This window comes from Populus trichocarpa, chromosome 10, assembly GCF_000002775.5.
Source record: "Populus trichocarpa isolate Nisqually-1 chromosome 10, P.trichocarpa_v4.1, whole genome shotgun sequence".
In the NCBI taxonomy this organism is placed as follows: domain Eukaryota; kingdom Viridiplantae; phylum Streptophyta; class Magnoliopsida; order Malpighiales; family Salicaceae; genus Populus; species Populus trichocarpa.
Window position 1 is genome coordinate 14967865 of NC_037294.2, and position 22744 is coordinate 14990608.

Consider the following 22744-nt stretch of genomic DNA (forward strand, 5'->3'; position numbering starts at 1 on the left):
ATATTAATATGCTTGGCATCCTTATTGAATTTTTGCACTCAATTAATTATAGAAAAATTATTTAGGTCATGTTTGTTTGCAGGAAAATAGTTTTCTTTTGGAAAGTGATTTTCTTAGAAAGTGAATTCTTGAAAGTAAATTATTTTCTAATATTTTGCAGTGTCATGGAAAATAAGTTGGAAAACACTTTTCAGTATTTGGCTATGTTATGGAAAATAGCTTATTAATGTTTTTTTTTCAAGTTTATTAAAATAATAAGGAATAAATCTTACAAATTAAAAAGTTGAGTGAGAATGGAATTGAAAAAAAATCTAATTTCAAAAATTATCTCAAATAAAATAAATAATAAACAAAATATTAGAGATCAAATCTAACAGATAAAAAAATTGAAAGATGATGAAATTAAAATAATAATAATTACAATTTCATAAATTATTTTAAATAAAATAAGTAACAATCAAAAGAATGATGATCAAATTTGATAGATAAAAAATTTCAATTAAAAAAATAATAAGAAAAAAGTAAATAACAAACATAAAAATAAAAACCAAAGTTAATATAAAAATCAAATTAAATCAAATTTTAAGGGATAAAATTGAAAAAAAAAAAGATTCAAACAAAATATATAGCAATCAAAAATTTGAGGACCAAATTTGACATAATCAGCAAATAATATGATATTTCTAAATTTTTCACAACTTCTGTAAAGTGTCTTCCGCCCCAAATAAAAGGAAAACACTTTCCTGGAAATCAAGCTAAATTTTCCTTTGATAATAAAGTATTTTTCATTGACCGGAAAGTGTTTTTTATTGACCAACTTTTTTAATAGCAAACAAACATAAAAAAGTATAGAAAATAATTTCTCAAAAACTACTTTTCATAAAATAAACAGTCTTAGTAAATATAGGAATAACACCCCCCCGGGCACCCACCACCATGATAAATCGCAAACGTCCCAGAAGTATATTCCAAATGTATGTATTAATATTTTTTTTATCTACTTTAATTCAGTTTTAGAGCTTGTTTAACTTTTGAAAAAAATTTAAATTTTTTTTACTTTAATACTTTAAAAAATAACCCCAACCTCCACTCCCAAACACGCTATTAATCTCTCACGTCCTCTGTGTGATAATTATTTCTAATAGCGGCCTTACATGTTGCATAATTCATCACCTTAATTCGATTATTAGTAATCTTAGCAGATTTCTACAAGACGGTTCAAATTTTGGTGGTAGTAGTAGAGGGTACAAGTTGAGCCAAAATAACGCAATGCAGGAAAAAAAAAAAAAAATCAAGACAGTAGCGTATACTGCTATGGTTTTCGCTTCTGTAAAGCATTCAAAAGACCCGCCTCTCGAAAGAAAAGGAACAAAAAAAACCACTTCAGTTCCAAGGCCATTATTCTAAAAGATTCGTGGCAACTGTCTTCACCACTACCAAAACTTCAGCATAAAACAATGATGATACCTATTAAAAGCACCAGATGAAACTGGAAGGTCTCAACCAAGAAGGTGGCGTTAACCAGGCACAGGATTCAGCAATTATACGCTTCATTAATGCGGCAACAGCCTACCATTGACTGTCCCTGAAATGAAGTACTCAACGGTGTTCATCCAAAAAGATCCCCAACATCTATAGCCCAGGCATCCATCATAAATTTCAATACACAACGGTGCTTAAAAAAAGCGTGCATTCCCCAAATCGCCTAACTCTATTGTCACATTAATGAAATAGTTTGCAACAGAGGTTGAACCAGACCCAGTGCCACTAGATCCAGTTACAACGCTACGTCAATGTTGAACCAAAAATGACATTCCAAATCGTTTGCCCTGCTGCACCAGAATTGCCAGCTGAAAAAATTTCATAATGTAACATGAAATCACTAAACCATAAAATACAAGATAGAACCATAATCAAAAACCGTATTGGATTCACTCCAAAAATCTGGGTACAGTAAGACAACAATCAGAACATGAGTAAGGAAGGACATACCGAAAATCAGAACAGTTGTTTTCATGCTTTCTTCCTAGTTATCCTGTAAATTAAGAATGGAGGCAGTTAGCAACCAAGATCCTGTTTGCAGGAATTTCCTAGACAATAAGCACATTTAAGAATCAATTTTGTTGTAAAAGCAACCAAATACCAAGATCACAATCAGATTGATCCATCGATGCTACAAGCAGATCACAATCAGATTGATCCATGACAACTTAAGCACACTCATTAGACTTTGGAGAATCAAATGCCAAGATCACCCAATATACTAAACCTTGAACCATATCTTTGCTTTAACATATATATTGCGTGCAAAATATCTTTGCTTTAACATATTTTAATCTGGCTTAGCTCACATAATTTAATTTGGTTTGGTTTTTTGATAGTAGCCTTTGGTATTGTTCAGATTTGACTTCAAGAGATCAGATCTACTTGGTTTTCAGTTAGGTCTAATGAGCTTTCAGCGTGGTTGGGTTATGCTGAAACCTTTATGACTTTTTTTATCTGAATTTTCCTCGCAAACTGAACTGAACCAAATAAAATCATGAACAATCCTTTATACATCCAGATTCTCACCTGAAGCAGCATATTCCCAGAGCTGTTGTAATTTCATGGATGACAGATGTGGTGAAGTGCAAATAGAGTAGCACTGAGTTCAGAAAAGGAATTGTAAGACATTAAATAAAACTGTAACAACACATGGTAAGAGCAATAGGAATTATTACACCAACTCGAAACCAAGAAATGCAAAATCAGAAAACAAAACATTGATTAACATGTACAGAACAGTTTCTAGTGTAAAACAAGTAAAAAATATAGGTGAATTAACAAAGCAAGGTAACCAGAACATACTTGTGAATACACAATAACCAAGAAGAACCCAGAACTCATCCACTAAAGCAACTCTGCAATAAAAGTTTCTCATAAAATTAACACCACAATAAAAAATATATCAAATCAAATTCTCGTTGTTTAAAATCAGAATAAAAAACAACACTACCAGTTACCACTTACCCATCATTCAGTCTGGCTGCGAGTGCATTTGCGATGGCAAATGGTAGATATAACAGAGACTGCAGGAAGAAAACATGGAACTTAGTTGTTCAGCACTAGGTTTATAATTAAGTTCACATGTAATAATATAAATCTCACAGGAATAAAGTTGAGAACTGAAAAGGGAAGAAACAGAAACTTCTGTGGGAAAGGAAATTCAACAATAACCAGTTTGATACTGGAGAACACCAAACACCCCTCCCACAAATATTCCTTCCAGAACATAGATATGAATTCTTCAAGGAGAACAAGTGTGCATTTTTTTCATTAGTAGGAGCAAATTAACTCCAACAAGTGAGCTGTTGGTGTATCTCACAACTGTCAGTGAAACAACTCAGATAAGGCAGAAACATTTGTTGGATTTCAGTGAATCATTTAAAAATTTGATATATAAGAGATCAAAATATTTCTGCAACCTGGTGACATACAGCAAAATCACAAAATACACTCTTTCTACCAAAGCATAAGAATAAACTTTAAGACTACATATGATTTCAGTAGTAAAGAACGGAACAAATCATACCAAGCACATGTTGGTTTTCAATCCCTTTGGTTCATCACACAGGTGAGACAGAATCATCCTTCCCTGTCAAATGAAACTTCCTCTCAGAAATGGTGCAATACAAGTCAATTGTCAGCAGCACTTGTATAATTTAGAAAGATATTTAAAACTTCTACCACAGCAGCACACGCAAAAGAATACAATTAGATCCCAGCTCCCCAACACCCACTGTAAACACATCATGAAGATATACAAAACTGTTATTTGCACGTGGTTTTCCAATGCGATTTCAGCCAGTGGTAAGAAGCTGTCATGATAACATATGCTAACCGTGGACTTGAATGAATCTAATTCCTTTTGGGATCTACAAAATGATTTCCCTTTCCTTTTCTCTATATTTTTTTTTTTTTTGCCAGAATTCAACGGCTGCCAATTTGCAGCAACCACCATGTGACAAACTTTTATCAGCATTCCTAGAAATATCATGGTAAAATTTCAAATTTTGTAAGATCCCTGATAATGTGCTAAATCCACTTCAAAAGTGCACATAACAGCCATGAATGGGAGGTGGTGCATCTGCATGGTCAATGGTGAAACTAATTTGCACCATGTTCAAAAAATTAGCGACCATGTACGACTGCATTTTGCAACAGTGTCCCACCAACATTTGAGTGTGCTTTGAGACACAAGGTTTCGAAGTCGCATATTCAGAAATCATTTTGTAAAAGAAAGTTTAAATTGGAATAAATCCCTGTCAATAACATAGTCAATCTATTTGGAATCAGCATCACCGATTTGATACAAATGCCTGCAGCTGGCAAACTTTCAGGCAGAACTCCAGGACCACAGGCTCCTAGTACAACTCAATCAACCATCTCCTTAGCACGACTAAGCTAATGAGTTTCGCTTTGAAATGGCAACAGAACAGCAATTTAGACAAACTAGATGGGAGACACATAATTCCTCAAAAGATACTCATGTAAACATTGCATAACTTACCACAAGAAACCCAAATGCAAGTCCAGTTCCCAATACAACCAAATGAGGATAATTCGCCATTAGATCAGATGGAGACAAATAATCCCTGCATGAGAAGAAAGATCCACATGAAGACCAAGATCCTCACGTCAAACCCAATAAGAACATCAAGAACAACATTAATAAAAATATTGCAGGTTGAGTCATACCACACTAGGACCCCACCAACGAGCACAAGAAAAGGGTAAAGCTGACAGCAATAAAGAATAATGAGACAACTAAATAGCATTCATACAATTAAGAAAGGGATGTCCAGGTGATTGTAGATTTACCATTGCTAAAGCCATTAACATGCTGCTCTTTCTTGCTTGAACAACCTTGTAGACATTGGACACGCTGCAGAAAAAGGTCATATGGCACAAATATATCACATTATGTAATTGAGATCCCAGCTAAACTTCACCAAACAGCTGCAATCTTGGCCAACATGTGACCTCTAAGGAAATCTAAAATGAACCATTCACTCGAACCATTTGGCACAAATGACCCCATTGAAGCAAAATCAAGCACATCTGCAACAGCAAAAAAAACCCACCCCTACTACCCCCGCCACCCCTTCAAAAGAAAAAAATGATGATGATGATGATGTCATTTTCTCAGCATGTGCAAGAAATAACCCTCATCTATCTGTCTTTCTTCATAATTAAATAGGTAGCCATACAAAGTTTCAACAGGGAAGATCAGCTGAGATGCAATTGGATAAGAAAGGAAAAGACCAAAACTAAGAACATTAGATGTAAATTTTCAGCCATTTTAGATATATAGAATTGCTTACTTGAATGCCACTGTGGGTATAACAGCAAAAGCTGTCATTAATAACAGCACGACTCTGTAAGTTTGGATTTCTGAAGTCAAAAGAGAGAAAACAGAGAGGGTAAACGAAAAGGTGAGTTACAACTGTAAAAGAAAACTATGAAATTAAGTACAGTAGGACAATGAGAGAACAAAATAATGAGCAAATGGAAAGTAAGAAGGGAATAACACAAGCATCATTGCCTATTTTAACTAGTCTTTCTGCCACCAGGATTGTGATAATGACAAATCAATTAGCATAGACATTGTAGTATTGGGTGTAATTTCACAAGCAGATAATACGAAAGACAAAAACCATAGTAAAGTCCCACCAATTATAAGATATAATCTGGCAACTCAAACATCAGTTCATAAAACATGTATTATTTAAAAAAAAATTAGAAAGATGAGATCAGCAAATTGCTCCATGAAAATAGCAAATGCTGATACATCAGAGCGAATCGAAGAGCACAAATAAAAAGAACAAGCAGTGACACAAGACAATATATAAGGCTATAAGCAACTAAGAATAAATTGAATAAGTACTTGATCTGAATTGCATAAGCAATCGAGACAAGTGTTTAAAACATGTGATTGCGTGTTTATTGAGCCATTATCATGCTGAACAGTTGATCAGTCAGAAGAAAAAAAAAACAGCAGTACAGCAACATGATGAGTATGTCATATCTTAAATGGAAAGCAGTTCAAATGTCAAACAAGCACAAAACATTTTTAAACCAAGAGTGAAGACATTTTATTCCAATTGCCATCAAATTGTTTACATTGGACTTGAACAAAAAAGGTAGATTGCAAAGCATTCTAGTCTTAGATTTGCACACATGATTTGATATTGTGCACAAAAGTTTCCGCTAAAGATATCCAAAAAAGCTCATTTCAGTCGGTGACATATAAGGTGGAATAAAACCATTGACAAAGTCATCAATTATCTCTAAAAAGGGAAAAATAGCACAAGATTGGAATGATGCATTCATCACCAAGTATATCGAGGAATTGGTGATTCTTACCACTTACAAATGGCACCCAACTCAAGAATGGGAAAGACATCCCAAAGTGTTGAACCCACCACTCAGCACCTTAAAAGAAAAGAACTTGAGTTAATACCAAACTGAAAATATCAAAGTGGAAGAGAAAGAGACGATAGAGAGAAGCAAAAAGGACCAACAAAAGATTACCATGATGTGCTATAATAAAAATATCACAAGCAAAATAAGCAGTGGTATTGCAAGTAGGAAGAACTTACCAACTAAGGCTGTAAACAAATGTGCCACATATATTAGCATCAGACCCTCTGTGGGTCCATTAACTGCTGGAAGAATGAGAGTGTTGGTGAAAAAGCTGGATGCAAGGAACCAAATATTCAAATTGTCAATAACATACAGAAGCCACACAAGTGAGAACTCAAGAAAAATAATGGAACAGAAGACTTCAGTCAAGAAAAAAAAGTGGCAGTAGGTCTGAGCAAAAGGAAGAGAAATTTAAATGGCACTTATGAAGTCATATTACATCATTCAAACCCATACAAAACAAATAACAAGCAAGTTTATATCACTTACTGTTCCCATGTTGCACCATAAAATGGCACAGCTGAAATAAGCCAGAACCAGAAAGAATCTCTTCCACACATGGCAGTGCTACCAAAAGCCAAGCTTTCAAACTGAAAAACAACAAAAACAGATATTGAAACTGAATCTGCTAGACTTAAAAACCAGAGACGGAAAAACACATACTGCACAAGCGAGCGCATCACATCCTGCAGTACATTGAAAACACCAAAAGCTAATTTCAGCAACAGTTAACAATATCAAATAGTAAAAGTAGGCAAATAGATCCAACAACATAAATCACCATGGTCAAAAAGCTCCCCCAATGGACTGGACGAGTTTGTCCGCCGCGCTTGCTTTCCATCAACAGCATCAAAAGTCTATCAAATGAAAATAGAAACAAAAACCCATAAAAAACCATGTCACAAACACGTTAAACCCTGTCTACAACCAGGCACGCCATTAAAAAATATTAAAAAAAATACTGACAACACCACCCGTGAGAATTAGAATCAAACCTGATATAAAAATAGAAGCAATCCATGCGCAAAATGAACCCATCTTGGTGGAGGCGTATCCAAGCGAGGTGAATATATCTAGAAAAAGAAACATAAACCACAAACGTTAGAACAGAAAAATCATCACATAAATAACATTTTCACGAAATCCCCCACTTACATATCCGAGCAAAGCAGAAGTCACTAAGAACATAAATCCCATAAGCGTAATCTAAAAAATTAGAAGAGAAAAAAAACAAATTAGACAAAAAAAAAAAAGCAAACAAGCAATAAAACATAGCCCAACAATTTAACATCACTGATCAAAGCATAAAGTTGGGTTCACCATACCATGTTCGGTCTGAGGTGCATCCATAAGTACATAAAAAAAACCCATTTCGATACAAAAACAAACAAGTAAATATTAGTGAATATTCTAATTGAAATCAAATTACAAGAGCAGAAAAGAAAGAAAGAACTTACGGCATCCAAAGAGGGAAGAAGTTAACACAACGGCTCCAAAAGGGTTGCAAAACATATTTAGCAACATAAGAGTGATCTACTCCACTGTATTTGTACCTGTGAAGTGCTGCTATTCCATGTGATCCTATATATCCCATTTTTTCTGACCTAGCTACTCAAAAACAAACACAAACGCACACAGAGCAAATCATCAAAAAGCTAATATGATTGTGTCAGTCTCTACAGGATTAATAAGGAAAGGCAGACAGAGGTTTTCAAGCTAACCTGAGAAAGAAAAAATGGATCTGAAACTGGGATGATTTTTCTTGTTGTAATTGAGAAAAACAACAACAGATCTGAACAGAAATTGTTTGATATGAAAATAAGAAAGCTTAAAATATTGTACCGTTGGGAATGGCGATACCGAGAGGGATTTGGAGATTTTTTGTTTTTTTTTTTTTTTTTTTGGAGAGCAGCTAGGTTTGGGTGCAGATTCTAGGAAAGAGCAAAAAATTAAAAGCATGGATTTATCTCCCGCCCTGGAAGAGAGAGAAAGAGGGAGAGAGCATAAATTAAGTTATTTCACTCTCGTGTGAAAGGGGAGATTATTTTTATGCTGCCTACAATCTGCGGTTATAGAATGTTTTTAATTTTTAAATTTTTAAATTTTTTTAATGTGCCAGTAACATAAATAAAATAAAAATATATTATTTTAATATATTTTTAAATAAAAAACAAATGATTAAATGGGTTTTTAAAGTAGTTTTTAAATAAATTTTGTATAAAATATAAAAAAAAAATTACAATTTATGCCGTGAATAAAAAAATTATTTCAAAACAAAATTATATTAAAAAGATATTATTTTATTATTTTAAGTTCAAGTATTTAAATAAAAAAATCTCATATTAAAAAATACAACTTTTTCTTTGTGGGTATAAAATATATATACTAATTATCTTTTAATCTTATGTTAAAAAAAAATTATAGTATTTATATAATAAACTTTAACATAAAATAATAATTATTAAAAAAATGGTAATAAGCTCACACATACATAGCTCAATTTCTATATTTTCCTAACAACTTTTTTTATATTTTAACATTGTTATAGTAATTATAATTTTTTAATTCTCTAATTGATTTTATTTTTTAGCACCCTTTGAATAAAAACAAAATATTTTCTTGCATTTAAAAACCTTGTTGAATGTTTCCTTACATTTTTTATGTTGTTGTCTGCATCCCTCGTTTTTTCGAGAAAAAACCTATTGAATCCCCCCAAAAAAAATAGTATTGCGTGGAAAAAATATTCCTAAAAATAGTATCTATACACTTCTCATGTTTTATTTGGTGTTTTTTGCTTATGTTCCTCGTCATATTTTTACCAGCAATTTGAACTTGTAGATATCGAGAGATTACTGCCAAAAGACCATTAATTCGGGGTGTTTTTTAAAAAGGAAAAACTAAAAATGGGAATTGGCATGGAAGGATGATATGGTAATTGAGCTCGTGGAATTTATATTTATTTGGTCCAACAACATGGAAATGCAACTCTTCCGATTGAAGATACTTTTCACTTGATATATATATATATATATATATATATATATATATATAAAAAGTTTCATTTCATAGATATAAAGGAGTATAAAGGAGGGCATGATTCCCGAGTAGAAATTGTCGACAAAAAGACTGCTACAAAAAAAGATAAGAATTATTAAAAAAAAAACAAGTTAGAGATTTGTTCAATTCGTGACTTTAATTATTTTTTAATTAGCAAATGATACGGTTTTTAGTTAAAAGAGAAAAAGAGAAACAACAGAATTTATTTCCGATACTTAGGGATTGTTTTGCATTACAGTACAAAGCTTTTAAAAATTTTAGGTTTTTTTAGTTTAAAATTAATATTTTTTAATTATTTTAACATATTGATATTAAAAATTAAAAAAAAAATACTTTAATATATATTTTTAAATAAAAAAATAACATTTTCATATTCTGCTGTTGCTTTTGCTAGAAAATGCGGTTAAGTTTTTCACTCGATTATATTATAAGAAATGTTTGGTTTGAAAGTATGATGGTTTTTTATGAGATTCAAATAAAAAAATATGTATTGCGGTTGGGCCACTCCTTTTCCAAAGTTCGAAGCACTGATTCGACCATATGTTTTGCGGTCACTTTCTTACCAATTTACTTATTTTTTCCATCTCTCAAGACATATTCTTTTATTCCGTTTCCATTATTCTTGTCTTGTCTGTTGCTTAAAAAAAACCAATGAAAATATCGATAGAATTTATTTTTATAAAAGTAATTGTTTTTTAAAATATTTTTATTTTAAAATAATATTTTTTATTTTTTAAAATTTATTTTTAACATATACACGTTATAATAATTTTAAAAAATTAAACATACCAGCGTATTTGGCAATGTGGTAGTGGTTGCTTTTCAAATAGCTTTTCGTGCTGAAATACATGCCAATAATATTTTTTTCATTTTTTAAAAATCATTTTTGACATCAGTACATCAAAATGATCCAAAAAATACAAACCGCACTCAATTTTAACAAAAAAAAAATTTAAAATTTGATCAAATACAGGTTCAACTGCAGAGCCAAACAGGGTCGAAATCGTTTATCATCCTGCGGTGCCAAAAAAGAGAAGAGCCCGAACCCCTCCTCCTGATGTGACATCTTCAATGACTTCGGACGCAATACATGATTGCGTCCTAAGAAGCTTCTCTTTTTGGACACGTGTCTAGTTTTATTTACCATGAAAGGCCCCCGTGACCCAGTCTTAGCTGTCTAACGCTATGCTTGGGTATAAACTCGGGGTGCATGGTTGCCTGTCAATATCACCACGTAAACTACAAGCACTTAAGACACCTCTACCTTGCTAACAGTGGTTAAGATTGGCACAATATTCTTCTCAATATTTTGAGTTTAATGTTCATTATTTAATGTAATTTATTATACTTTTTCAACACACTGTATTTATAACTAGGATATTTTGAAGATTGTTTAAAGGAGACTTAATTGTGATTTACGAATAAAGTGAACAAAGAATATCTTTATGATCAAATTAAAAAAAAAAAGATTTTATTTATCTTATTTCTCATGAAATTAAGATGCTTCCGCTGGTGGGTTTTTCACTTGTTTTCCGACTTTTACCTAATCTTTGAATTATTTTATTACTGTCCAGCTTTTTTGGTCATTGATCATTGGACCGAATTCAAAAGTTCTGGAACCTTTTGGTAGATGATAGTAAAATCCCCAATAAGCCCATGCCGGGTCTTTGCTGAAATTGCAGTGTTCAGGGGAACGTGCCTTTTCTCTTTTTTTTTTTCTTTTTTTTTTTCTGGGAAGGTGAAAAGGGTGTACTGCGGTATTGCGCGGGGGCATCAAAGGGAGTCAGGTCTTGAAAGTTATGCTTTTTACAAATTTCCGGTGCTGCTAGTATATGCCTTGCTGTCTTGTTTGCAAGTTGCAGATTTGTGTCTGTTTTTGCATCCTTTAAGGGCGGTGGATTGCGCAAATCTTGCGCTCGAATCTATGTACACTGGAGAATTTGCCTGTCCCCGTGTGCAATTCTTTTTTGTTTTCTAATGGGTTTTTTATTTTTTCTAATTAGAAAGGTAAACTTAGAAATGTAAGGAAATGATGCATTTGAAAACAATTCCGTGAAATTGCATGGTTTAATCTTATTAAGCTTCTTAAACACTAAATATCGTGTTTTTGGAACGCGACAATTTAAAATGACGGGTTTTACAAGCGCGTCAATAATTTAAATTTAAACAAATAGAAGACCGATTCGAATACACGACATTGTCTCTCTCTCATATTATCCTATACTGATTATGTGTGGTGGTAGTTTTAAGACAATAATTGATTTTTTCATCTAAAATAGTATGAACATAATAGTATTGTATGTGAGTAGTCGATCAAAATCTACATATATCTCAACTTCTTCTAGCCCTTCAAATTCAGTTGGTAAATGTAGAAATAGTTTATTGTTAAATTATTTGATGCATATGAAAAATGATGCTATGTTTGACAATTTTTTTGTTGGTCAACGTAGTTTGACTAATTTGAGCCTAATAATAATGAAGATGATGTTGGTGTTGGTGTTGGTGTTGGTGACGAAGATGATGTTGATAACGATGTTGATTAAGAAATTATCCATCTTGTTCCTAGATTAAGAAATACTTATAGGTCTAGTTTTGTTGTTTCATGTGATTGGGCACTTGGTTATATACGTATGCTAAGAGGGTGTGATTTAGAGGTTAAATATATGTTGCATTAGACTTAAAAACTCTAGAGGGAGGCTAATTTTTTATGATGCCGTGACACATGACAAGACCACTCAGGCAAGAGCAGGAGTTGGATCCGGTCATGCTGTTGACGAGCCTAGATCGTCCAATAAACATGTATAGTTAGACGAGTTATGTCTATATATTCTAGGATTACTTAAGTATTGTATTATTTAATTATTTTATATTCATTTTTGCATGTGTGTGTGGGTAGACACACACACATTGCATTTAAGGGGTTACTTGTGATCATGAAATACGATAATATATTGAGTTTAGTTATAATTCATTGATTGCGGTTATTGTGATTTTTTACAGGTTTCTTCAAACAATGCAAGGTTTAGTTGGAATTTTATCTAAATTATATATATTTTTATTTTCTAAATTCATCAAGTAAATAAAATTTTAGATTAATAAAAATTATGATTTTATAAATTTTTTCAAGCTCGAAACACGAAAATAACCAAAAACCCTCCATCAGCCAAAATAATCTAGTCATTTTGGCTACAATCCAACTCTTTTATGATTTTTTTGGTTTAGAAACATAGCATCTCATTAACATCGTGGTCGTGTACCATGACATATATAAAATGCTATATTTCTGAACCATAATATTTTTAAATTATGCTATTTTTATCAAAAATTTTAAATCACGGTACTTCGACATTTAATTATATTTGGGGTGTCAATCGAGTGAGAAAGGGCAATAACGTGTTTGATTTAAAACCCGTCAACCTTATCAGATTATTTCGTTTGGTATGATGTTTTCAGGTGGACTTTAGTGGCTTTTTATCCCTTCATTCAAAGAAGAATTATAATAATATGTGATTAAAATTATTTTTCAATTAAAAAAAGTATTACAAGAATTTTGACTCTTAAATTCCAACTTATATTACCATTTTTGAAAAAATATTTTAGATAATCTTTATTCAATTTATTCTTATTTAACACGTTTTTTTATCACGAATTATATATTAGAAATGTCTCCCGGTTATAATTTAAATTCTAAAGTTATTTTCTACAAGTACATATCAAATAAATTTTAAATATAATTTACAATAAAAAAATGAGGTTGGATACCGTATAAAATTTAATACAGATTGAGCATGTTATTATTCAAGATTCAGATCTTATAAGATATCATAAAAAATATTTTTTCTTAATGAGTCAAGCATCAGTTTGCGTGAATGGTATGTTGGAGACAAAATAAAGAAATAATAATTTGTTTATTTGAGACACCCTCCTTCGTACGCTTCCAGTTTTCGAGGAAGTATTTTTTATGCTGAATTGGGAGCCCGCGTTGTTTAGAGAACAAAAAAAAAAAAATCAAAGCTGAGACGATAACTTGTGAAATAACCTAGTTTCAAAACTGTAATAAAAAGACGATATTGGATTGGACAACTCTTTTTCATTGTAATGATTATTTTTTTAAATATTTTTTTGTTTGGTAATACATTAAAATAATATTTTTTATTTTTAAAAATTATTTTTTACACCAATATATCAAAATAATCTAAAAAGAAAAAAAAATATAAATTTGAAGCAAAAAAAAAAAAAAAATTTATTTTAAAAAAACATTTTTAAAACACAAAAAAAAACATCTTATTACTGCAAAGGCAATCAAAATCGCAAAAATAAAAAGAAAACAAGGCATTCTAGTTTTGTTTTTAATAGTGATTCCTTGATACCTGACCCGGAAAAAAAAAAAAACTTTAAGTGATTATTTAAGTTTTGGTTAGCGGAATCCCACGGTTTTTGAGGATTATTTAAGTTTAAGTTTTGTTTTTCCGCTTAACTGTGAGGATATTTTGGGTTCAATATATTTAATAATAATTTTTTTTTACAAGATAGAAACATGAGTTAATTTTGTTAATGGACAGGGATCCAGAAGTTTTGTCGTGTGTTTTTTAGCTATTAATAAAATTAATTATATTAAAATTTCAACCATTGATTTTTTTAGACTCACCAGTGGAATATTCCACTTATTGATGCATTGGATTTTCAATAAATGAATTGTAGAAGAATATTTGAATCCAAATTCACGAACTATTTACTTAATGAGGTTTACTGGCAGGTGAATTTTAAAAGTATATATTATATATATTATTACAATCGTCTAGGAAATATATCAAAGTCCAATTTACTGGTCTTGGAAAAAAACAATAGAACGTAGGTGTCGTTTTGACTTTGATTGCATGGAAAAATTTCGAAAAGTCACTGTCATTTTCTTTGAGTTAAGCCACTGAATTAGTAACATAAATCATGAAGGCATAACAGACGAAGGATCTAACCGTCCGTAACCAAGTACATTGCAATCATACTATCTTCTATATTCAAGTATCAAAAGTGACATCCTATTCTTTTTTTTAATATATATATTTTCCACGATAAAAAGAGAATGTTGAGGGGATAGTTGCTAGTGTTTATTTAATTTTAATATTTATAGTTTATTTATTTATTTTATCTTTATTATTTTATAAATTATATTTTATATTCTAAATCAATTTAAAATTTCAATTAAAAAACAAATCAAACTAGCATCGTATATAATATTTCATAAACACGACAAGCAACATACCAGTTAAGTAAAATTTATCAATTTTAATTTTGAGAGGTATATCTTAACTGGTCAGATCCTGAGTTTGTTTCCTATAGATTACTAGTTCGAGTATCACAAACATCAGAGCCACTAGAGTTTTACATGGTCGTTAACTTTAGGATATGTGAGATTAGTTGATGTATGCGCAAGCTGACCTGGACACCCACGTTAATAAAAAATATATATTTTAAACATGATTTCTTTATCATCTCTACATAAATATAGAACAATCCAAAATTAAAACCTAGGTGTTGATGGATTGTTTGTTGAGAAGGGTTTCACTTTCAACATGTATTGGTAGCTAGAAGCAGTCTCTGCATTGACAAAAATCGTCGAGTTGACATTTCACGGTGAGCATTCTTTGATGATTTCTTAAATCTATAACGGTTGTTCTTTCTATTACATGTTTAATATAAAATTATTTAAGACACAAGCTTGATTTGTAGTGGGTGTTTTTTTTCATTGTGCGTGTGATATAGAATTTTTCAAGAGATGGACTTGATGCTGAGATATCCATGTTTTTCTTTAGCTGATGTCAGCGACATTAGAACTGATGATCTTGTGATTTTGAGATATCTTGTAAATAATTTGTTTTTTTGGTTGATTTTTATTAACATGTTAACTAGGATATAAAGTGTTATTAATTCATAATGTAAAGGTAATTATAAAATTATAAAACGAGAAAACTATAAAAGACCTGACTATAAAATTAATTCTCGGTGTAGTTAACCTTTATTTTTATTTTTGTAATTAATAAAATAGTCTTTAGTCCCAACTCATAAGAATCTTACATTCAGACCTCTTGTTTCCTTCTGGACCAGGAGAGGGACAGGAGCATAAAAATCATATGCAAGTTGTCATGATGGAACCATCCCGACTAATAACTCTTGACACCTAAGTTAGGTTTTGAAATCATAATAATAATTATTTATATTTTTACATGCCTAAGATAGATAATTTTAGAACTAAATTTTTTTTATATAAGTATTTTTTTTTAAAAAATATAAATATAATAACCAAACTATAAAAAAATTATTACAACGAATTGTTTCACCGTGTAAAATTACGAAGCAAACAAATAAAAATGCACACATGCTAAATCTATTTGTATTGATATATGATTGATGTATTGTTGATTATTTTATTTTATACCTATGACTGTGCCATCAAACATGAAAAAAGATCGATATGTTAAACATAATTTATTAAATAAATGATTAAATTTAACATTTTGTGCTGATAGTTTTTTTATTCGAGTGATGGGTAGGTCGGTGTGACAATTTCTTTAGACACACCTAATAATTTATCCGGAAAAAGGTAGTAACTGTCAGTAAAGTAAAGGGCAAAAGAGTAATTGAGCACAACCCACCAACCCTAACATCCTATTCTATTATAAATTCACTCATTGGTTCCCAAGAGCCGAAAAAGCTCACAATAATTTCGTTGCAAACAGAAAAGCCCAAAAAGAAACAGAATCCTGTCTTCCTGTTAGCCTTTCAAAACTCATAGGGTTTCCACTCTCTACAAATTCCGGTAAGCGTCTCTCTTGTTGTTTATTGATCCTGCAAATCTGCATTTGTGTTAATTCTTATTATTTTCATCTTTACCTATTTCCTCTGGTTGCTTGGGCTGTTTTCAGGTGATTTCTGTAAGATCAATAGCGTTTCGGTTATCGCTGGCGTTGGAAATCGCACGTTTTTGTATTTGTAAGTTTCATCTTTATTAATTTAATTATACGCTTCGTTTCTTTGTTGTTTGATTTATTTATTTATTTTCAGGTCTTCGTATGATGCAAATTCATGGTTACGAAAATTTAGTTTAACGGTTTTTATTTATAATCGTAAAATCCATGTTTTTCCGGCTATTCTAGGTGGTTGTGTCAGTGGCCGAGCTGGTATGGTGAAGATTTTGATATTTTTTGAAGTTTTTATTATAGATCTGGGTTTCTATTATTAAGATTTGCGTCTTTACGTGCAACACTAACATACACGCGCGCACGCGCGGGCGCGCACACACACATATATATTAGATTGTTACTGATTTTAGATCTTGTATGGTCAGAATTCGAGCCTAACGGTTTGGTTTTGTCCGCCGCATTTCTTGATTCGGGTTCCAAAATTTTAAATATCAAATTCTAATTTATTTGCTTTTTGTTGAATTATCTGGGATTATTAGATATTAATTTTTATTTTCTGAATGTTGGCTTGTTAGATATTTGATTGCCTTTTCACATGCCGTTTTGATTTGGATTCAAATTTAGACTGTTTACTCTCGTTAGGTTGAGTTTGTTGCTTTACTTTGATCTTAGTTATTGATTTTCAGTATTTTGTTTTGTGTAGGAAAGACTGAATGATCTAATGGAGTCAAAAGGTGGGAAGAAAAAGTCCAGTAGTAGTAAAACCTTATTCTACGAAGCTCCCCTTGGTTACAGCATCGAAGACATTCGACCGAACGGTGGAATCAAGAAGTTCAGATCAGCTGCCTACTCCAACGTAAGCGTTCTTGATGATTTTGCTTGTATCGAGGGAATTTCTTATATCATTGAAAAAATTGCTAATCTCTTGCTTCTCTTTTTTCCCTTTGCAGTGCGCTCGCAAGCCATCCTGATATTCATTAAGAAGGCCTTTTGACCACATAACGTGGTCCATCATCAATTGCCGTATTAGTTAGTATTTTAGTCTTCTTCAATCAGTCTCTTCCTCTTTCTTGCCTCTCTCTATGCGACCGTGATTGCCTTGCGACTGTGATCACCTTTGGATTGTGTTATTTGCAACTGTGAACTTGTTATTGCAACTCCAATAATCTGCTGCTGTAACTACTTCTGTTGGTCAAAATGGACCTGGCTGTTTCTGCAATCGGATTTGAAGGCTATGAAAAGAGGCTAGAAATCACTTATTTTGAGCCGGGCATCTTTGATGATCCTGAAGGGAAGGGCCTTCGATCTCTGTCAAAGCCTCAGTTGGATGAGATTCTTGGACCGGCCGAGTGCACCATTGTTGATTCGCTATCAAATGACTATGTGGACTCCTATGTCCTCTCTGAGTCTAGCCTCTTTGTATATCCTTACAAGATCATCATTAAGACCTGTGGGACTACAAAATTACTCCTTTCAATCCCAGCTATCCTGAAGTTGGCTGATACCCTTTCTCTAAATGTGAGATCTGTGAGGTATACTCGTGGGAGCTTCATTTTCCCTGGAGCTCAGTCCTATCCTCATCGCAGTTTCTCCGAAGAAATTGCTGTCCTGGATGGCTGCTTCGGCAAGCTTGGTTTGGCAAGCAAGGCTTACATAATGGGTGGTCTGGACAAACCACAGAAATGGCATGTTTACTCTGCATCTGCAGATTCGGCTCTCTCTCGTGACCTTATTTACACTATTGAGATGTGCATGACTGGCTTGGACAGGGAGAAGGCTTCTGTGTTTTACAAAACCCAATCATCTTCAGCAGCAGCAATGACTGATGATTCTGGAATAAGAAAGATTCTACCTGCCTCTAATATATGTGATTTTGAGTTCGAACCCTGTGGTTATTCCATGAATTCAATTGAAGGAGCTGCAATCTCTACCATCCATGTTACTCCGGAAGATGGTTTCAGTTATGCAAGCTTTGAAGCTGCAGGATATGATCTGAAAGATGCGAGCCTTAACCAGTTAGTTGATAGGGTGTTGGCTTGTTTCCAAGCAACCGAATTCTCCATTGCTGTGCATGCTGATGTTGCTGGAGAACAACTTGAGCGGATTTGTTCCCTGGATGTCAAGGGATACTGCCGTGGAGAGAGGAGCCATGGAGAGCTTGGTATGGGTGGTTCCATTATCTACCAGAAGTTTGTTAGGTCTGGGAATGCTGATTCTCCTAGATCAATCCTTAAATGCTGCTGGAAAGAGGAAGAAGATTATTAGTTCCATGTTTAAGTATTTCCTTGTTGTCCGTCTATGAATTGAATAGAGAAATTTGCTTCGCCATACCCCGAGGACTGCCATTGTCGGAATTATTTTGTTTTTTTTTTTTTTTAAAAAAAACTCTCAGCAGCTCTTGGTAGTCATAGGCAAGGATATTGCCAGTGCGCTGTCTTGGTTTTAGTCATTGTCTTCAAATAAGAGTCTGGAGCTTGTATCCTGACTAATTATGTTTTTATTCTGTTCGACCGGTTTTCTGGTATTGGATTTGAAGAATTTTCTGATCATTGCTATTTTTCCCTAGAAGTTTTCAGCTAGCTGATAATTGTGTTTTTTGGAATGGCAATTGTATTCCTTTCGTGGAAGTGTGCTTTCATTTTAATTCAAATGGAAGCGTTTATAAAGGGATATAATGGAAAATTCAATTATAAAATGAACAAAAACAAACAAAATAAAATTACGAACCTTATGTTTCAATCCATTTAATATTAAAAAATTAAATTAAAAAAATAAAAATAAAAAATAAAAAATAAATTGACTCAATCTAAAATCTTAGTTTAAGAAATTTCGTAGTATATCTTTTTTTTCTTGAAAATTAAATTTAATTTTAAGGATTAAATAATTATGGTGTTTGATATGTTTTTAGAATATTAATTTAATTGTTTTTTGAAATTCAAATCATAAAAAATAAATAAACCATTTACTTTATTATTAGAATTTCAAATAAAAAAATATTATTTAAAAAATAATTCATCCTTCTCTCTCAACACCCTACAACTGTTGCTTCCTCTTAGTTTTTTTTTTTTTCCGTGTGCAATCATGGTGTCTGGAAAAAGGTTGTGCTTAAAGACAAAATCAAAACCTGTTCGGTTGATATTATAAGGAGTTTATATTATATTGATGGCTACTAGCTAGGCACTCACTCAGCCAGTAGCGAGAATAAAGGCTTAAGGCTTGGTAAGCCAGGGAGCGTCCGAAAATAAAGGTAGCTGGGCGAGTAAAGATATGGAGGGTCACCATGTACCGAGCTTTTGGGTGAGAGAATGAATGGTGAGCTCGAGACCAGCAAAGGATTTGGAGAGCCATAAGATATTGCTAATAATAGAAAAGAAGGTTGTGAGTTTTGGAAGGAAATAAGAGGTTGAAGAAGGCTTTAAAAAACACAAAGAGGGAGATAGAGATGACGATGATGATGAGGAAATCTCCATGTTTTTTGTTTTGAGGTAAAATTGAGGTTGAGTAGTATAATAAAATAAGGACAGCTGATAGGATTTGGTCTTCAACTTTCGTTGGCTATGGGGATGATATGTAGATAAGGTTCAAGAAATTAAAAATCATATAACTAATATATTATTACTAGGAATTATAATAGGTGTTATTTAGTTAATTTGTTTCTTCAATTTTATCCTATTTTTATCAATTTATATATTAATTGAGATTATTTTTTTAAGGGTGAAATAATCAAGATTTCTAATTCAATTTAATTTTATGGGTATTCCACAATATAATTAAATTCAATTATATAGATTAGTATTTTATTTTAAATATAAAAATTATAATTATAGATTATCAATTAAATTCAAATAAAATATGAAACATTTAATTTTAAATGTGATTTTTTTCCAAACAAACTGTAAATTATCTTGATTAGATTTGTTTTATAATTAAATGTGAAATATTTTTTTTTTTTCGTAGCATAGGCATTGTATTTCACGAAAATCGATCATGAAAATAGCTATGTGAATCTCTTCGCCTTTGATTGTTCGTAGATACGAAGAATTAAAAATTAAAGACGGATACAAGGTTAGGTCTCCACGGAGATTGAAGATGCAAAATGCATTGCCATCCATGGAAATGTGCTTTCATTTATTCAAATGAGAGAGTGTACAAAGGGATTTTTGCCTCCAATAGATTTCAATTACTAAATTTATGCATGTATTGTGTTTTTTTTTTCTTTCTAAAATTATCTTGATTAATATTGTTTCGTAAATGTGAAATATTTTAGTTTCTCTAGCGTATACATTTTATTTCATGAAAACTGACCACGAAAAAAACCATATGGATTTCTTCACCTTCAATGATGGTAGTTATGAAGAACTAAAAATTATCTTTAATGAAAATAAAGATAGATGTGAAGGTTAAGAGGTCTCCATAAGGTTGAAAGATAAAGCTACCTTGCCATCCTCAACCGCACTAAACCTTTCCCTTTGAATCGTTTTCTCCTTCTCCATGATTATCCAGCGGATCAACCTTAGTTTTTCCCGATAATCATGGCTGTTGTTAGGCATTGAATTAGCTGAGAGAAGCCTTGGACACTAAGCTAATCTTTGATATAAAGATGGACTAAACATTATAACTTTTTTTTTGTGAAACTGTTTATATATTTTTGGATAATACACAAATAAATTTTTATCTTGTTTAAGTATGTTGCAGTGAAGAGATTTTTATCCCATAAAAAAAGAGTAGGATAAACTTGTTAAATTTTCTGTAAAAGTGTTAATTCAAGTTGATTAAAGTTAATTTAAAGATAAAAATAATAATTATTATAATTTTAAAACTCGACTAAAAATTAACCCGGGATAAGACTTAAGTTATGGATTGGATTGATCATTGACTCGGCTTAACACAATGATTAAAATTGTTATTATTATAATTTTAATTAAAATTCAATTTGAGAATTAATCTACGACCATACCATACTGGGATCAACTCAAGGTAATATAATAATAAAAATAATAATTATTATAATTTTTAGTAATGTACATTTGATGGGTTATTTGCCATTCCATTGGAACAATAGTCTTTACTAGTTTTATCCATTTGACGGGCTAATCATAGGTAAAATAAATGCATGCCAAAACACCCAACTATTCAGCAAGTTTATTTCTTCTTTTCGTTTTCATTTTAGACAAAAACATAGATGATTTTGCTTTTATAATATTTGTATTTTATTTTGTGGTTTATTTGTAGTTTTTATTTTTCATTTTGAATCATAATTATAGCTATGTATTATTTGCTGTTCTTGTTTGGACTGCTCAATTACCATCAAAGATTTAACTATATATCTGGCTTTTTTTGTTACCAGCCTATATCATATTGTGTGTGAATCAATTCCAACCTTCATCATGTTTGAGCCCAAGCCTCCCAAATTATTCGAGAGGTTTACTTCTCTCCGTGACCCTTCAATAATATTCTTGTATCTTACTAGTAAATTCATGGACGTGGAACTCTTCAAGATGCTTTATTGAAGTGGAAGAATCCTCGCTTTGTGCCTAGCATTAATCTTGGTCTGCAATTTCTATCTTCTTTTTCTGACATTGGTTTTTCAGGATCTTGCTAGTGCTGGAGCCACCAAAGGCCTACATGCTGTGTGCTAGTGTTGACCGAGCCTACCAAGGGGGAACTGGGCAAGGAGGATCAAGTTGAAGCCAGATTATGATCAAAAGTTGTTTCGGATGTATCTGAACTTTTTTGAAAGAAAAACGCAGCTTTGTTCCCTTTTATTAGTTAATTAATAGCATGTTTGAGATTGTTGTAAAGATTATTTTTAAAAAAATATATTAAAAAAATATATTTTTTATTTTTTAAAATTTATACTTTACATCAACATATAAAAACGATTTAAAAACACATAAAAAATTAAAAAATTTTAACACCATGATTGGAAAAACAAATACAACCTAATTAAAGCTATGAGTAGGCTCTGCTTCAATCTTATGTACTCTCCACTGAAATGAGGATCTATTGCTGCATTTTCTTCTTTGTGTTTATACATGGAGTATAATGCCTTTCAGCTGACCGACTACTTTGCTCTTGAAATGCTTGATATTACTAAACACCATTATCTCCAATGTAAAAAGAACCATTTGGAATTTTAAAAATTATTGATATATATAGCTTTTTCGAATAGTATAAATATAATTTTATTTCTCATGCGCACTTCAATAGAAAAAAAGCTATTTTAACAATTTATTTATATTTTAATATATAATATTAATACTTCTTCTAGCTTTTTTTTGAGAAAAGTCATTGAGAGAAATTGT

General features: G+C 31.7%; 2 protein-coding genes and 1 long non-coding RNA gene across 8 annotated transcripts; 2 read left to right on the forward strand and 1 right to left on the reverse strand.

The window, feature by feature from the left end:
- Window positions 1-1533: 1533 nt before the first annotated feature.
- LOC7489388 (choline/ethanolaminephosphotransferase 1) lies at window positions 1534-8489 on the reverse strand. Of its 6 annotated transcripts, none has more exons than XM_024611229.2 (20): window positions 8187-8481; window positions 7923-8073; window positions 7791-7800; window positions 7621-7671; window positions 7461-7538; window positions 7247-7322; window positions 7129-7151; window positions 6955-7055; window positions 6642-6736; window positions 6406-6474; window positions 5364-5433; window positions 4861-4924; window positions 4738-4778; window positions 4550-4634; window positions 3572-3634; window positions 3010-3068; window positions 2848-2900; window positions 2572-2644; window positions 1993-2035; window positions 1534-1850 (listed from the first exon to the last, which is right to left on the reverse strand). In XM_024611229.2, exons 1-19 carry the CDS (start codon window positions 8422-8424, stop codon window positions 2014-2016), a joined length of 1422 nt encoding a protein of 473 aa, XP_024466997.1. In that variant the 5' UTR covers window positions 8425-8481; the 3' UTR covers window positions 1534-1850; window positions 1993-2013. The 6 variants fall into 6 exon arrangements, 4 of the variants coding, with proteins under 4 accessions (XP_024466997.1, XP_002315978.2, XP_024466998.1 ...); XM_002315942.4 differs by having other exon boundaries at window positions 8308-8424; XM_024611230.2 differs by having other exon boundaries at window positions 7923-8069; window positions 8187-8332.
- An 8924-nt stretch (window positions 8490-17413) lies between these two features.
- On the forward strand, window positions 17414-18988 carry LOC7489389 (S-adenosylmethionine decarboxylase proenzyme). Its single transcript, XM_024611319.2, has one exon. It carries the CDS (start codon window positions 17637-17639, stop codon window positions 18702-18704), a length of 1068 nt encoding a protein of 355 aa, XP_024467087.2. The 5' UTR covers window positions 17414-17636; the 3' UTR covers window positions 18705-18988.
- A 2654-nt stretch (window positions 18989-21642) lies between these two features.
- LOC112328914 (uncharacterized) lies at window positions 21643-22123 on the forward strand. Its single transcript, XR_002984234.2, has 2 exons — window positions 21643-21861; window positions 22031-22123. It is a non-coding gene; the product is annotated as an uncharacterized LOC112328914 (long non-coding RNA).
- Window positions 22124-22744: the final 621 nt, after the last annotated feature.